The sequence below is a fragment of the Micropterus salmoides genome, unplaced genomic scaffold, assembly GCF_014851395.1.
Source record: "Micropterus salmoides isolate LMB-PRFRI ecotype aquatic unplaced genomic scaffold, ASM1485139v1 Ms_hic_scaffold_1, whole genome shotgun sequence".
Lineage (NCBI taxonomy): Eukaryota > Metazoa > Chordata > Actinopteri > Centrarchiformes > Centrarchidae > Micropterus > Micropterus salmoides.
In genome coordinates this window covers 56,100,160-56,117,918 of record NW_024040040.1, presented here as the reverse complement: position 1 = coordinate 56,117,918, position 17,759 = coordinate 56,100,160, and the positions used below count along the sequence as shown (strand labels likewise).

The 17,759-nt window shown below is 41.4% G+C and overlaps 2 protein-coding genes across 2 annotated transcripts in view; one reads left to right on the top strand and one right to left on the bottom strand.

The window, feature by feature from the left end:
* Positions 1-13,507, bottom strand: part of LOC119897322 (NACHT, LRR and PYD domains-containing protein 12-like) — a 192,647-nt gene extending 179,140 nt beyond the window's left edge. Inside the window, exons 1-4 of the mRNA XM_038710943.1 lie at positions 13,417-13,507; positions 13,028-13,299; positions 9,322-9,557; positions 2,177-3,980 (exon numbers count right to left, since the gene is read on the bottom strand). Coding sequence (XP_038566871.1) covers positions 2,177-3,980; positions 9,322-9,557; positions 13,028-13,113 — 2,126 coding nt within the window. The 5' untranslated portion in view covers positions 13,114-13,299; positions 13,417-13,507. The remainder of the gene's footprint in view (positions 1-2,176; positions 3,981-9,321; positions 9,558-13,027; positions 13,300-13,416) is intronic.
* LOC119897314 (NACHT, LRR and PYD domains-containing protein 12-like) overlaps positions 1-17,759 on the top strand; it is a 609,009-nt gene that overhangs the window by 103,750 nt on the left and 487,500 nt on the right. The gene's annotated exons all lie outside the window — the stretch shown is intronic.

Below are 17,759 nucleotides of genomic sequence, written 5' to 3'. Positions count from 1 at the left end.
TGCACTACTTGTTTGTTGAAGAGTGCTGCTCCTTTTGACATGTTCTAATGAGCAGCAGAACCAGAGGAACTGTGAGGTTAATATACAGTTTAATCTTCATGAAGATCCTAATTTTACTGAACTTTATCACCAAACATCTCTTCCTAAATAGAGTTTGTTTTACTAGAAAACAGAAACTTTTTAAAAACTATTTAAAGTCTGTTGCTCTAAATCACAACCATTATGACTGGTCTTACCTGCGATCTTTTTGTAGTAAATTTACATTTACTCATTTGGCAGACGCTTTTATCCAAAGCAACTTACATTTCAAGAACAACATGCAAGCATCAATAAAGCATCAATATAGTAAGATATCTACAAGTGACAATACATACTACTAAGAGCAGCAGTAAATACAAGTAAAAGCTAATAGTACGTATGGCATCAGTGGGGTAAATACCTAAGGAAAGAAGTAAGGGATAATGGAATAGTGCAATCAATGCAAGGGATATGTAAGGAGACAGAAGAAGAAGATCACAGGAAGGAAGGTGTTCTCAGAAGAAGTGTTCTCTGCTGAGTTTCTTGAAGTTAGAGAGGCACGCCTGTACTCTGATGGCAGGTGGTAGCTCATTCCACCATTGTGGTGTCACAGGGGAGAACAAGAACTGAGCTTGCTTTGTGGTAACTGTTTGGTAGTAATTACACTTCTGATATCATAAAGATCATGATCATCACAGTTCCTAACTTCCCCTTTATTGAGCTGCACTTATGTCATTCTTTTCTTTATTTATCCTGTCTCTCTCAAACTTTCTGCAGCCTGTTTCTATCTGCTATCATCAGATCTTCCCTGTTAGCATTAGCACCCCCCACTGCCCCATTCATCTCAACCCTCATTCATATCCCTCACACACTCTACAGCCTCATCAGTACTGATATCATCTCCACTGACTTATGGAACACAATGTGAGTCTGTGGAAGCTAAAAAGCTTCAAAAATCAAATGTTTCATTTCTCAACTTTTCATTACAAGAAGTGAACTGACCTCAGACTCTCCAGTCTACAGTGTTGACTCTCCAGCCCAGCAGACAGAAGCTTCACTCCTGAATCCTGCAGCTTGTTTTTGCTCATGTCCAACTCTCTCAGATAGGAGGGTTTGGACTTCATTGCTGAGGCCACAACTTCAAAGTGAGTCTCTGAGAGTCCACAGCCAGGAATTCTTTCAGGACACATAAATAAACAATAGTGACTGCTTCAGGAGAGGTTACACTTTAATAATAATAATCCTTTATTAGCACTTTTTACTAGGACTGATCCCGAAGAGTTGATAATTTGGTGCTTCGATGGACAGAGCCTGATTTGACAGTCAAACTTTTGCAGCGAAATGTGGATCATGCCATTTTGGCAATATGTGGGTGCTCAATGTCTGATTTTACATAGAAACCGTTTTTTCCCAATAAGTTAACATACCGTCTATTACAATATAAATTGCAACATGTAGTGTTGTCACTAAACATGTAAAAAGAAAAAAGCATTTTATAATTGTTTTTAAAGTGTATGAATAAATCCTAAATTGTAACTCTAACCCTTAAGGACGGGGAGTCTGTGCTCTTGTCTAAGCGTAGGATGTTTGTGTGTAGTGGCAGAAGAGGAACACTTGCTAAAGAGACGAAGCCCCATCTTCACCAGTGTTGTGCCGAGTTGTCCGCACCTCGCTGGACATTTGGATCATTTATCACCAAAGACTATTATATCGTTTTTAAATAGTACTTGAAATAGACCCGCAAGGATAGGATATATTCTATGGAAAATAAAACAGATCTTATTTCAAACTCTGAAGCATAGCGGTAAACAATCAGGTATGTCTCTGTATGTCTGATGATATAAGACAGTGCAGAACCTACTCAGGTAATAATTACTTTATTGCATTCACTGATTACTGTGAAATACTGCAATATGTTGTGATAAAATACTGCTGTGATGAAACTTAACCTAAAGTCCCTGTGTTTTACCAGTTTTGCATGTTGCTTCATCACTCAGATGAAGATATACAGACGACAAAACTGTCAAATGCAACAATTATTAGATGTAAGTAGAATGACCTGAGTCTCTCACACCAAAGGCATGTATATTATCCAATGCACCATCGCCACCCACACAAATGTACACTGATTTATAATGTTAATTACATCTGGACTTACCGAGCCTTTCTGCAGTTCCTCACAGCTGGAATCAGTCTCAGTCGTCCCTCCTCTGATGTGTTGTACTTCTGCAGGTCCAACTCATCCAGAACCTCCTCTGACATCTGCAGCATGTAGGCCAGAGCTGAGCAGTGGATCTCAGAGAGTTCCTTCTCTGATCTGTTCTCTGACTTCAGGAACTCTTGGATCTCCTGATGTACTGAGTGGTCGTTCATCTCCGTCAGACAGTGGAAGATGTTGATGCTTCTGTCAGGAGAGATCTTATTACTGTTCATCTCCTTCAGGTTGTTGATGGCTCTCTGGATGATTTCTGGACTGTTGTCTGTCTCACCCAGCAGGCCTCCTAAGAGTCTCTGGTTGGACTCCAGAGAGAGGCCATGAAGGAAGCGAACTAACAGGTCCAGGTGGCCATTTTTACTTCCAAGGGATTTCTCCATGGCTCTCCTCAGAAAGACATCCAGGGATGAGGCACTGTTTTTGTATTTCCAGTCTTTTCCCAGGAAGTCCTCCAGTACCTCTGAGTTCCAGTTAGTGTAACAGTGAAACATGTAGACTGCAGCCAGAAACTCCTGAATGCTCAGATGAACAAAGCAGTAGACTGTTTTCTGGAAGATCACACTCTCTCTTTTGAAGATCTCTGTACAAACTCCTGAGTACACCGAGGCCTCTGTGACATCAAGACCACACTGCTCCAGGTCTTCTTGGTAGAACATGATGTTTCCTTTCTCCAGCTGTTCAAATGCCAACCTCCCCAGCTTCAGAAGAACCTCCCTGTCAGCCTCCGTCAGCTCCTGTGGACTCGTCTCTTGTCCCTCATCGTATTTCTGCTTCTTCCTCTTTATCTGAACCAGCAGGAAGTGTGAGTACAGGTCAGTCAGGGTCTTGGGCAGCTCTCCTCTCTGCTCTGTAGTCAACATGTGCTCCAGAACTGTAGCAGTGATCCAGCAGAAGACTGGGATGTGACACATGATGTGGAGGCTCCTGGAGGTCTTGATGTGTGAGATGATTCTGCTGGACAGCTCTTCATCACTGACTCTCCTCCTGAAGTACTCCTCCTTCTGGGCGTCAGTGAAGCCTCGTACTTCAGTTACCCTGCCGACACACGAAGGAGGGATCTGATTGGCCGCCGCAGGTCGAGAAGTTATCCAGACGAGAGCCGAGGGAAGCAGATTCCCCTCGATGAGGTTTGTCAGCAGCAGGTTGACTGATGACTTCTGTGTGACATCAGACACAACCTCACTGTTGTGGAAATCCAATGAAAGTCTGCTTTCATCCAGGCCGTCAAAGATGAACAACAGTTTCCAGACGGCGAGCTTCTCTGCTGGGACCTTCTGTAATGTTGGATGGAAAACATGGAGCAGCGTGAGGAGACTGTGCCGCTCATCTTTGATCAAGTTCAGCTCCCTGAACGAGAGCAGAACCAGCAGAACGACATCTTGGTTTTCCGAGCCCTCTGCCCAGTCCAGAGTGAACTTCTGCACCGAGAAGGTTTTTCCAACGCCAGCGACGCCGTTGGTCAGAACCACTCTGATGGCTCTCTGTTGGCCAGGTAAGGCTTTAAAGATGTCCTGGCACTTGATTGGAGTGTCATGGAGGATCTCCATCTTGGAAGCTGTCTCAAGCTGCCTCACCTCATGCTGGGTATTAACCTCTTCACTCTGTCCCTCTGTGATGTAGAGCTCAGTGTAGATCCTGTTGAGGAGGGTTCCACTTCCTGTTTCATCACTTCCTTCAGTCACACGTTCACATCTCCTCCTCAGACTGATCTTATGTTCATCTAAAACCTCCTGCAGACCACCACTCACTAAAGAAGAGAAACAATGTGAGATAAAACAAAGAATATGTGCTGATTGTTTGCATTACTAATATAAAAACAATATCAGATTAAAGCTGCAAACAGCGATGGGTGGGCCCTCGCTCTTGTAGCACGTCGGGGGGTGTGAGCCGGCCGCGTTGCATATTTTGTGTGTGCGGCTTTGAATTTGCTACGCAGTTCCGACACTGCATGGAGGTGTTATATGTCACTTCATGTGTCCCCTATGTGGAGCTACATAGCACTTGCCGCTATGAATATAAGGCACATCAGAAATTTGAAGTCGGTTCGACTAAATCCCTAGGAGGAGTTCGTTAAAGTACAAAGTGTGTAAATCATCCAAAAATGGCCGTATTCCTGTTGAGTTTAGGGTATGGGTTCTTGAGGCTTTTTTGTGCATCTTGAAATGATACATGTCCCCTGAACATTTCGTGCATGTAGGTTGAACGTGGACTAATTTCTCAAATTTTCTAGGTGGCGGTAGCGAGTCATATTGCCACGCCCATGCGCGAATCCCATAAAATACGAAATTTTTCACCACTTCTGACATGTGTGCAAAATTTGGTGAGTTTTCGAGGATGTTTAGGCCCCCAAAATTGAGCTTACTTTGCAGAAAAAAGAAGAAAAATTCTTTACAGTTTCAATAGGGACCACGCACGGTTCGTGCTCAGGCCCTAAATATCAAGGGCTTCCAGTGAAGCCATGTTCGGGATAGGCGTATAGTTATCTGTCCAGTCTCAATTGGTCCTAAAAACAACACCTCGACTCTAAAACCCCTAAAACTTAATTTGGGCAGCTCTCCTCGCAATCTTTTGAAGGAAGCGAAATGACTATGGAGACACCACAGAAAGGTCAGAAGAGTTCGAAAATCAGGTTACTGAACTAAACTGAAAGGACCAAATGGCGCCCTTCTGACTGGTTGGATGCTTCCAACGAAGACAATGCCACCAAGTTAGCTAGCAAAGAAGTTGCGTGGACGAGTTGCTCAGTGAAATGTCTATTTCTAAAGACCTCCATGACTTTAACAAAAGATATGCACAAGGATATTTCTGAGCTCAAGGTGAATTTAAGGAAATACTTGAAAGCAGAGCTATAAACCCTAAAACATAAGCTTAACCAGAAACTGCTCAAGGATGTAAGACACTACAAGCTTGAGGCCAGGTTATCACCAAGGTGGAGGAGCGCATTTTAGATGCGGAAACAAGCATCGCTTTAACCAAAGCAATCTGCTTAGCCTGTTGAAAGAACAACACAGGCTGTGGGAAAGAGTGACCGATGTGGAAAGCAGATCCAGAAGAAACAACATTCGGATGTACGGTGTGCCTGAGGACTCGGAGGGCAACTTTTGGCGGTGTCGTTCTCAAATGTGATCTTCTACTGTGGTACTTTTCCACTCAAAACCTTCTTCCTTGGTAATTTTCCATCAGTACTGCATCAGTACTATCGTATACCATCTGGTGGCAACACTTAGGTACTAATTATCACTTTCTTCCAACTAACTATTTATTTTACTTTTTGTATGTCAATATGGGCTATACTGTTAATCAGATTTTATCATAATATTGTCTTACATTTTTTGGATAGTTAAGTGTTAACCATTAGAACTTCAGAAAGTCAAGATACATTTTATAAAGATAACCATGCATAAATATATTCACTATTGTATTGTAACCTAAAGGGACATATTAACATATAAAATCCATTTTAAATCAACTGTGGTGCTATAAAGACCCTTCTGTATAACATTTCATAGTATTTCACAAACAAATGTTTCTCCTAACAGAATCTTAGGGGTTTTCCAAAGTAACCCTTTGAAGTGTTGTTCTTGGCACAGAATGATCATTATTTTTTGCAGATGGCTTTTCTTGACAGAGAATGGCCATTAGTTCTCGGAAGGGTTCCTTGAAACTACTATTCTTGGCTTGAAATGCTCATAACCGCAACACCAGCTACTGAATGAGAGAGTGAGACAGATACATTTCACAATTGAAGCCCTGAACAAAGAATTGGACAACATACACCACAAACTAGAAACATATCTGACCAGTACAGCACTGGGAAAGGTCATGGACTTCATCAAGAAAGCACAGCTATCTCAGCACAACAAAGCAAAGAAAGACAGACCCGGAAATTCCAAAACCTACAGTCCAGAGCGAGCTGCACTAACAAAACAGGAGAATTATCTTGGAGGAGAAAGGACAAGAACCAGACAACAGATGGGTGAAAAACTTGTCAGATAGGGAACTCACCCAACCAGAGAAAGACGTTCGGGCCAAAGGATTAAACTTTGCCATTACACCACAGCAACTACCTATAGTAGACCTCATCACAGCCACAGAATCGGCCATTTGGAAAAACAAATTAACAGAAACAGAAGCGGAACAGCTCAGACTAAAGGTATCTGCAGCCCTTTCTAATGCGAAGGCCCCCCCTTCCAACCTCACCATCCAAGAAAGGAAGGCTGTGACATTTCTGAGCAAGGATCAAAACATCACTATCCTACCTGCTGACAAAGGAAGATGCACGGTAGTCCTTCACACAGCGGACTACCAGAACAAAGTCAACACACTACTAATGGACACAAACACGTATGAGACACTGAGACGAGACCCAACCAGCGGATACAAGAAAAAGGCCATAGAATGTCTACAACAGCTACAGAAGGACAACACCGTCACCCGTGAACAATATTACCGTTTGAATCCTGGAGAAGCCATTCCATGCATTTATGGACTAACCAAGATAAAAAAAACGAACAAACAGAACTTAATAAGTCCTTTGGATGAGGGACGAAACGTCTTCCAGTATCTTCAACCAAGTCCAGTTGCCCTTGACTTTAACCTTCGTTGGATAACTATGACCTGGATGACTGAGAATCTTCATAGACAAATGCTCATAATGTTTTCAATTGACAGATAATAATTTATGGTATTTACATCTGTCATCATACTCCCTTCTCGCACCTGGATCCTTATCTCTTTTATGCATTTGAGCCTGGACCTTTGATATCTTTGACTGAAAACTGCTTATAATAGTTATCTTTGGTTAAAACAGAATCACTTTACAGAGTAAATTATTTAAATCCATGCAGTACACTTTAAAACTTGGAGCCAAGACTCATCATGCAGAGAGTCATTTTTAAAGCTTAAAACATATTAGAACCTATGTGTGTGTGTGTATATATAGTGTTTTTATAACGCATTTAAGAGAAAGGCATAGGCACAAGTATACGAATCCACTGGAACTATGGGGACACGCAGGAGGCCACCGCTGGAGCTGAGAAAGCGGGGTATCCAGGTAGCCACCAATGGAGAGCACCCAGGCTCCAGCATGGAAGAGAACATACTGAAGGTATTTCCATGTCAACAGTCTGACGCCAGGGAAGGAGGAAACGAATGGAGACACAAGTGAGAAAAAAGCGTCAGGAGTTTCGGAGATCACCCCAACATTAAAATAATGGAAACTACACAGAGCTACAAGTGAACTGACTCGAAATTAAGAAGGAAACTTTGAGTCAATCTCTTCTCTTCTCCTTCGATTGGAACATGTGGGCTACAATGCAAAGGAAGACAATTAGCAAATACTGAATATTACAGATTGAACAGACTAGTTATTTGGCTTATGTTGGACATATCTAGGGGATATGGAATGTACATGCAGGTCGGTCATTCCACCTCTAGGGAGGGCCCCAAACATTTGGGAGGGTCTTTTCCCTCCACCCTTCAACAGTGACCCAAGAGGGACAACAGTCCCTGCATTCTGGGAAGTTTCTGTTCTGATGTTCCTAAGTGTGTGTAACTGGTTTGTGTTAAAAATACGAGAGATCTGTTTATATAATAAATAAACAAATGTAAAATATGCAATATTGCACTAAAACTAAATCTTTAAGCATAGGCACCACATTGTTAATTTTATTTCTCTAAACATCAAAGGGCTTCTTAGCCTTGTTTAACAAAACAAAAGTCTTGCAAATTTATACGACAGAATGTAGACATTGCATTCTTGCAAGAAACCAACATGACGGGACAGAACACAGAAAACTTGAAACACAAGGATTTAAGTATTTTCCTTCTCAAATGGTTCAAGCGTACTAGAGGAGTAGTTATACTGATTTCCAGAAGAGTAAGGTATATAATGTATATAGCCACTATAAAGGACAGAGAATGCAGATTCATACTAATATAGGAAAAATTTATCGAAATTTGTTTACCCTCTATAATGTATATATTTCCCCTGGCTATGTGCCAGATTTTTATGTACAAATACTGGATTGCAACAGAATCACAAGGGGACTCTTATATGCAGGGGCGATTCTGAACCCTCGCCTTGAAGTAAAAACAAATTAGAAAACCTTAATAATATCAGAGATGATTGATTGATTGAGCTTCTTTATTGATTCTAAATATAAAAGTGGCGCCTCCAACAAGAGATGCCCCAGCTACAGACACCATCAAAAGGATAAAAACACAATGAAGCCAGACGGCTTATTTCCATTGTGGTCCTTTTTTTGGACTTGGAACTGATTGATGTTTGGAAACATCTAAATCTGTCAGGTAAAGACTATGTCTTTCTTTAATCTCAACATGCAACATATTCAATTACTTGTTATTATTTGGAACAGATAGCAGCAGGTTGTCACATTGGAACAGCAGATCTTTACTGCCCAGTATATCTGTCCCTAACAATGATATATAGAAGGAAGCTAAGGCATTGTATCTTCAACCAAGTTCTTAACATTCTTTGGATAACTATGACCTGGATGACTGAGAACCTTCACAGACATCAAGCTTCAACATCGGAGATTTAATCATAGATCATTTTCGAGTGGTCTTTTATTGTGGCCAGCCTAAGACCTTTTATTGTGGCCAGCCTAAGGCACACCTGTGCAATCCCCATGCTGTCTGACCAGCATCTTGATATGCCACACCTGTCAGGTGGATGGATCTCAGCAAAGGAGAAGTCCTCACTAACACAGATTTTGACAGATTTGAGAACAATATTTGAGAGAAATAGGCCTTTTGTGTTCATAGAGAAAGTCGTAGATCTTTGAGTTCAGCTCATGATGAATGGGGGCAAAAACAAGTGTTGCATTCATAATTTTGTTCAGTGTATGTATATGTATATAGATAGGTGTGTGTATTCATATAGGCTACATGTAGATTATGTTAGTAAAGTAGAGCCAGATCCTCCACTTGCTGTGCCCCTTTTTATTTATTGTTTTTTTCTCATCTTCTTTATGTGTGTTTTTTAAGTGTGTTAAGGCTCAGCTGGCACGTATGTATCTGTGTTCTTTAATTGAAATAATAATAAAGAGTAAATGATCCAGTCTTACTTTGTACAGAGCTGCTCTGACTGGCTGTCTGCAGTCCAGCTCTGGTTCTGGATCTGTCTCCACACTGGGGACAGGAGGAGTCTCCTGATGAAGCAGACTGGTCGCAGTAGGAAGTGATGCACTGTCTGCAGAACCAGTGTCCACAGCTGGTAGAGACTGGATCCTCCAGGACGTCCTGACACAAAGCACAGCAGGACGGCTGCTCCTCCACAGAAACAGGACTCCTCTGGCTCTCTCTGTGAAGACATTATTGTAGATTATTATAGCAAAGTATTGTACCTAACCCTTGGTTTCACAGACTGTTTCTGTTCTGATTCACGCATAAAGGCCAGCACAAAGTATTTACAGAGCTGAGTGAGGGTGAACGAAATACGTAATGAAATCAAAGTTCAGAACAAAATGGCCAACAACAGTCAATTGAAACCAAAATCAGTAAGTAAAAATTTTTATCACTGCCTGATCCAACCTGCTTGACTTGCATCATGACAACTCATAATGTGACTTGGTAGAGTGCAGGGGCCCCATGTGTCTGTATGCACTCCTGAGAACGACTTGCCATGCTCTTGATGAGATGGCGGAGGTGTCCTGAGGGATATTCCAGAACTGGACCAGGACATCAATGAGCTCCTAGACAGTCTATTTGGCAGTGTCCGACGCACGATACATAATGTCCAAGAACTTCTCACTAGGATTCAGGTCTGAGGAACATGAGGGCTAGTCAATGGCATCAATGTTTTCATCATCCAGGAATTGCCTACACACTCTGTTTTATAATAAGATTGTAATTGATGTGAAGTTGTGTTTATACCATCGTAATTTTAAGAATACAACACAAAACTCTTTGCAAAAAATTGCAAAAAGGTTCAAAAAGATGTAATTAAACATGGGAATAATGGGCTCCAATAATGTGATGTCTCCTTTATAAAAGAGAATATGTTTTAGAATGGACTAGTCAGTGTGTTTAGAGAGTGTGTGTAGTCAGTCTCAGCACCCATCGGTGTCTAATGCCAATTTAGCCTCTGGGGGCAATGGCTAAAGATTTGGGGCTTCTGGTGTAGCATTTTTCTCTGAATGTCGAATGCCAGTCAACCTGCCCTGTGCTGGGCTGTGAGCTCAGATCTCACTGGAGGAAGTCAGGCCTTCATGGAGACTGTTTCTGACAGTTTGGTCAGAAACATGCTCACCAGTAGCCCGCTGGGGCCATTTTGTGGGGCTGTGGTAGTGCTCCTCCTGTTCCTCCTCCTACGAAGGAGCAGATACCGGTCCTTGATACCTTTATACAGCCCATCTCCTGGTATCTCCTTGATGCTGTTGAAACTGTGCTGTGAGAAACAACAAACCTTGCAATGGCACATATTGCTGTGCCATCCTGGGTAAAATCCAGGATTACCTGTGCAACCTGAATAGGCTGCAAGTAAACTACAAAAACGCAGCTAGAAAACAATCAGTCAAGAAGGATAAGGTGATAGCTATCTCAACTATCTGTGGCCACCATCTGCAAAACTGTTCCCTTTTGGGCCTGTTGTCACTTTCATTTGTACCACAGCATGTGACACTGATTCACATTTGCTTCAGTTTCCAAACTGGACAGATTGATATCCCTGAAGTTTAGTTGACCTGATGTTATACTGCCATGAAGTGTTACTGGTAGTATTTGTTTAGGATTTTTATGTTAGGGGTAGGGTTACTTTTGCCTTAGGCTAGGTGGTTTCTGTTTATCAATAGAGGTGAGACGTAATGAAAGCAAGCAAGATTAGGTATAGTTTGGGGATTTGGGAGGTGTCTCGGAACATCACTGAACCACCTCATAGACCAGATGGGTGGGGAATTGCGTTAGGGTGGTAGAACTTTATGTGTTTCTATTCTATTCTATTTCTGTATCCCATGTTCAGGGTCAGATTTGTAGTCTCAAGTAAACATGTCTGGGCACAAGATAAAACATCTGTTGAAGAACATAGTCTTTATTAACATGGGAAGCAAGTGATAAACAGAGCTGCACTCTTCTGGACAGAGACCTCTGATGTTTTACCTGGAAACTGCTGTAGCCACTCTCCCAGTTTGGGGGTCACAGCCCCCAGATTACCTCTGGCACCACTGTTGCTCTTACTTTCCACATCTTTTCTAGCTCCTCTTTCAGCCCTTGGTATTTCTCAAGATTCTCGTGTTCCTTATTCTTGATGTTGCGGTCACTTGGGATTGCCACATCTATCCCTGCAGCATCCGATTGCTTTATATTTCATCATTATTCTGTCACTGCTGCACCCTTCCTCCAAGTGTTTAAAGTTTGTTGTGCAAACCTGTCAGCTGATCAAATCCACCAAATCATCCTACAGACAGTGATCTAGCTTCTACCTTCCCCAGAAAGTACTGAACCGCTCCAGTCCTCATTTATTCCCACATGCAGGGTGCGATTATACAGTGACAACCAGGGGGGTCAACTTTTTTCCGGTCATAAAGGAAACCCTGTATAGCACAGGTACATGAAACAGTGAACTAAAATCTTACAATGCTTACAATTTTTATTTTTATTTCATTAATATCATCAGTCTGTATATGATAAATCACATTCATTCCACCAGTTGATGGGTGCCCCATACCACAAAACAACTTTTGTGGTCACCAAGTATTCTAGAGCAAAACTGGCAGAAAGTCAGACCCGCACTAAGCTGAACCAGAACCAAAGACACTATCATAAAATACAGGCTGCATTACAATCTCTAGTTCCTGATTCTTTTCATTTCAAGTTGTAAGTTTAAACTTAAACTTTTAGGAAATACCTCCTCTTGCTCATGTTGACTGTGAATGCAGTGTAATCTGGGTTCAATAAAGCAGCAGTCAGACACTGTTGGGGAATTAGGAATTATTGGATCTCTTCCCTGTTCTATATGAAAAGGGGAATGAGATGACTCTTTTCATAAATTGGTGCTACATAAATAAAACTGAAACTGAATACATTTGAAATAACAAACCTGGATTTCAACACTCCAGAATTCCAGAGTGAAAACAAATGGTTGTTTATTATAAAAAGACTCACAAAAACCTTAAAATTAAATAATGAACTATTTGGATGTCAAACTGTATCTCTACAATAACTAATCCTCTATTCCACTGCTCATGCCTAAGTACCAGTGCTGGCTGACAATTAGATGAAATATGGATATAGTGGTAATCACATGATATGATGGGTTCTCAGCTAGCTAACATCAGATAGCACATTTTAAGTAAAAGAAATGCTAATTACGAAACTCTGAAGGTAGGAAAGTTAAGTGTATTAAAGAAGCAAGATAGCTAGTGACATTACAGCGTCTCCACCAGCGTGAGGTGGACTGGACTGGAGCATCTGCCGCTGCGAATGATGTGGGCAGACAAGACTTTCAAAGTCAAAGTTAGGAAATGGTACGGTCCATTTTAGGGGTGTCTGAAATCTTATTTCAAGTTTCTTGAATAAATATATTGTAATATTTACAATTACAGGTAAGAAAGACCCCCTGAACTGTTGTTTTCTTCTCTTCTGGGGGGGGTCCAAGTCTTAATCTTAATCCCTCCCGTAATTCGAACCATGCCCACATGTATCAGGACTTTAAACAGCAGGAAATGAAAGAAACCTTTGAACACTGGACGTGGAACACATAAACCTGTGGGTGTGTAGAGCAGAGATGTCTTAATGCTGTTGTTTCTATGTTTCAGATTAGAAAATGTCTCTTACTTTGTGTCTGAGGGTTCATCACTGCAGTCTGGAGACCTTTCTGTGGACCCGTCCCCCTTCATGGACAGACAGCCGTCCTCACTCATCTTCAGTCAGTCTGAGTGAGGCAGGGACAGCATCAGAGGAAGGTCAATGATCAGTGAAAACACTTCTTCCTCTCCCTGCTGTGTGTTTCTGCTCTGAACCTGATCCAGGAGACCGTCAGCCAGCAGCTCGTCTCTGAGAGGAAACTAAACAGCTGCTTTAAATCGGAAAGCTTCAACCGAAGAACTCTGAAAGTCATCAGAACGGACAACAGCAACCTCCTGTTTGTTTTAATGTCAGTAAAGTTCATTGTAATAAAGTTACAGTCTGTCAGTAGACTAATAATAATGTTGATGAACACTCACCTCTTTTCTTCTTTCTGCTCGCTGCTGACTGACTGCACTTCCTCATTTATCCACTTCCTCATGACCTTCCTTGTGAGTCAGTGACACCCTGGCCTCTTCTTATTTCTCATTGTGTTCCTCTTCTGTACATTCCAAGTCTCTTATTTGATATTTCCTCACTCTTTGATCCTGGCTTGAACCAGAAGTTGTTCTGTTCTGCCATCTTGCAGACCTCCCCAAAGCTCTTATTTCTGATCCGTGGAGCGAGGATACACGAGTGCAGCCTTTACAGAAACCTTTCACTGGCCAACACGCCATCTTATTGGATATCTGTTGTTGATTGGAAACTGCAGCTGATCGGATTGATCCAATGTATCACAACATCAAGGCGATTTCCTACCTGAGTGAAAAAACGATTCAACTCAATTTTGTCACTCCCATCTTAATGATGTGGTATTAAAGAGGGAGACCCATTCAGTCACGGCCCTGTTGTTTACACCCAGGAACAGCTGTTAGCACTGTGTAACATCAGGATACTCTCCTTAGAAAGACTGGAGATCCCTGCCGCTGACTCTTCATCACTATCTGACAGATTTCATCACTGACAGCATGATGGAAGAAGTATTTAGATGTTTTACTTCAGTAAAACCACAGTGTAGAAATACTCTGTTTCAAGTAAAAGTCCTGATTGCAAAATGTAACTCAAGTTACCAAAAGTAAAAGTACCCATTATGCAGAATGGCCCATTTCTGAATAATACATATTACTGGATTATAATTACTGATGCATTAATGTATTCATCACTTTAATGTTAAAGCTGCTGTTGCAGTTTGTTAATCCGACATCATTCACTTAAAACTGTCGTTTTGAAATTGAAATGTTACCGACTACATATATGTGACTCCAGCACTCAGACACGGGACTGGCACGTTAGATTACCATCAGACTCGTAAAACAGCTGCAGGTCTGAGAGGAGCTCACAGGTCCTCTAATGGTGAACACGTATGTAGGAAAATGCAATCCTGTGAAAGCGCTGAGCTGAGTTTATTAGAAATACAACTTTTTACTCATCACACACTAAACTCACTTTGTACTAAAACCACTGACTGCAACAACCAATGAAAGAGGAAGTATATCTCAAAACAACGAGACAATGACATCAATAACTGATAAAAACATCTTAAATTACACAGTGTGGGCTTTATTTTGAGGTCAGTGCACGGCAAGAAAATCAGCTTTTGTTTTTCTGACATTTAAAAGTTACATGATGGTGTTTGTTGTGTGTTTGTATTCATGACGTGTCTCAGAGTCGCCTCTCTGGTCTAAATTAAAACAAACCTTGAAGAAGAGAATTCTGCACTTCACATGCTCTTTGTGTGACTAACACGAGTCACATTCGTAATGTCCTCTCTCCAGCTGAAAAAGGAACTTACTTTCGTAACTTTTTGTAACCATCGTTTCGTTACAGCATCTTTCAAAAGCAGCAACCTTTGACCTTTGAAGCAGAAATTGGAAAACAATAGGCTACGTCAACATCATCAGTTTAAAAAAAGAAGCATACTATGTAAACACAATTACATATTAATACAAGAAAGAATCAAAAATACAGTTGTTTTTTCAGATACTTCAGTGATTTGCTGGTTTTAATACGGGTTATGTCTTAAAAAAATACTTTAAATAAAGAATTGAACAGAAATTCAGTTTCTGCTGGAAGATGAGGACGTATTTATTTTGTAAACATCTTCTCACGCTGATGTTAATAAGCTGCTTGGTTTTTGCAACAATCTGTAAAGACACTTTATAATCAACGAACACGTCAGCTCAGGTTCAGAGTTCTGGACAGATTTTAAATTTGGCAGTCTTTTTTTCTTTTAGGCTTTTACTTGTTGCCAAATTCCATGTGATTTCTGCTGCAACTAAATTTCCCCACAGGAACAAGAAACTAAAACAAAAAACTTAGTAAGAGTTGTTGGCTAATAGCCAACACAGCTAATTAACCCTGCTTATTTTATCAAATGTAGCTAGCTGATGTGGTATCCAATATTTGTGCATTTGACTCATAACAGTTTAAAATAGCACTGTAGCAGCAGGACAGAGGGTCAGTGACCTTCTAAGGGGAGAGCAGTGATTGGTGGTTATGTAGGGACTGAACCCTTCTATAGAATTTGACCTCTGACCCCTTGTTTTGTTACCTCAGAATAGTACTGTACCCTTCTATGGGTTTGACCTTTTATTTTGCAGACTCAAACCCCTCTATGGTGTCTAACAGATACTAAACATGTCCTATATAAGCTGTGTTTGATGTACAGAGAGACAGAGTGGCCATCGGGCTGGGTCTCTCTCCAAGCTGCTGCAGAGCTTCTAATTGATGCTGAACTTGATTTAATAAACTTTTATGATCAAGAACAGTGTCAAGCGGGTTTCTTCTCAACACCACACTGACAGCTAACATCTTAAAAGCTGTCTTAATAAGAGTGGCCCACTCACAGCTGCTGTCAACCCCACTGACCAGAGGTTGTCCGCTGGGCAGCAAAACACAAAATCCATAACAAAGAATAATCCAGAGTGGCAGTACAAAGGATAATGGCAGTTCAAACAGGCTGGCAAGCAGACACACATGACGGAGAGAACCACGAACCAGCCAGGACAGAACAGAAATGACATTTAAGCACAAGGTACCAAGGTGGACTAAGACCAGGTGGAGCACATGAGGAAATCAGACACCAATCAAGGGGAACAGACAGGACCAGACCTAAAAGCAGAAACAAACTGACAAGCAGACAGAACACAAGACAAGAAACAATCCAGACTGAAACCCAAGACACAGAACGGACCAAACAACAAAACAGGCAGAGACCCAACTAACACTAAGCAGACAGGCCGAGAGAAACCACGCACTAATCAGACAACAGAATAAAACAGGAACGAAGACAGGCACAGATCAAAACCAACCAAGAAAGGAAACTGAACAACACTCAAAGCACAAAACAAACAAAGCAGACTGAATAACTGATAATAGAGACTGACTCCAAACAAAACGGGGAAACATTTCATTAACGCCTGTTGCATAGACTCCCCTCTCCTAAGAGACTAAGATGTGAGGCGAACCAGCAGTGAGTCCTTCCTGTTCAAATTGAACTCCCTCTGTAGGAACAACGCTGTATTTATTTCCAGGTTTTTAACAGAAAAGAAATTTGCCTTTTGGTGCATAACTATAAACACAGTAAGAGAAAAGCACTGCAATGTCAAGAATCACCTTTAGAAACTTTTACAATAAAATATTTTAAACATATCTGTTTTTAAAATCAGCTGTACAGGGTTTGAAATGAAGAAGATGGACTGTACAAACGTTCACGGAATAAATTATAAATGTTTGTGCGTTAATGTAATACGTAGTGTCTACTGAGTGTAAGAGTCATTGACAGCGGGGGACCCGGGCCTTGTTGATGAGGCCAGCTGCAGACGGAAACAAAGTGATCTTGTGGCGTGAGGTTTTGGTTCTGCAGCCTCCAGCTGGGTGGGAGCGTCTGAAACAGTTTATCCTGGGGGAGTGGATGGAATTCTTACCTTAACAGAAAGGCGCAGCTTCCTTAAACTAATATGGTGTCAGCGTTGACGCATCGCTGTAATGGACAGCAGCAGTCAGTGAGGTACCTTCCTGTATTTATCTATGAACCACATTAATCCTCGGCTCGATGTTAAATTATAAAGTTAATCAAAAGGAAACTAAGGTCATTTATCTCTGGAAACAGGTCTCTGTGATATGACTAAAATATGCTGATAATGATACATATCCCCATATAGAAATATTGTAAATTAAATATAATTTCCAGCAGTAACTCGTGATTTGTCTCTGCATCATAAAGATGAGGTGTGCAATTCTTGAGAAAACCAATACTAGCACAAATAGCATGACAGAGTGAACAATGGCACAGCAAGTCATATCACTAACATTAGCTAGGTTGTACTTTAGAAATGGCTGATACTTGCTGCTGCGAAGCGAACATGAGACGACTAGCACAGCAGATCCGGAATGAGATACTCCCAACTCTCCTGTTGCTATAACTAACATCACAACAACAGCATGTGTTGGTGAACTAGAGAGGAAGCTGAATGTCCATGGGCGAGTCATTTAACCTCACCTGACACACACATCATGGCCGGAACTGCTGGAATAGTGTTGCATGTAGCTGTCCCATATTAGGCCTAATCGATTTGATACGTGACCTCTCTTGTCCCGTTTATTGACTACTACGCTGATCTGATCACTGACTGATAGAACAGCAGCCGTGCTGATCGTGACATTTGACAATGGTCACCGACACCTGTCATCCAATCACAGCCTCACGCGCCTCAATATACAT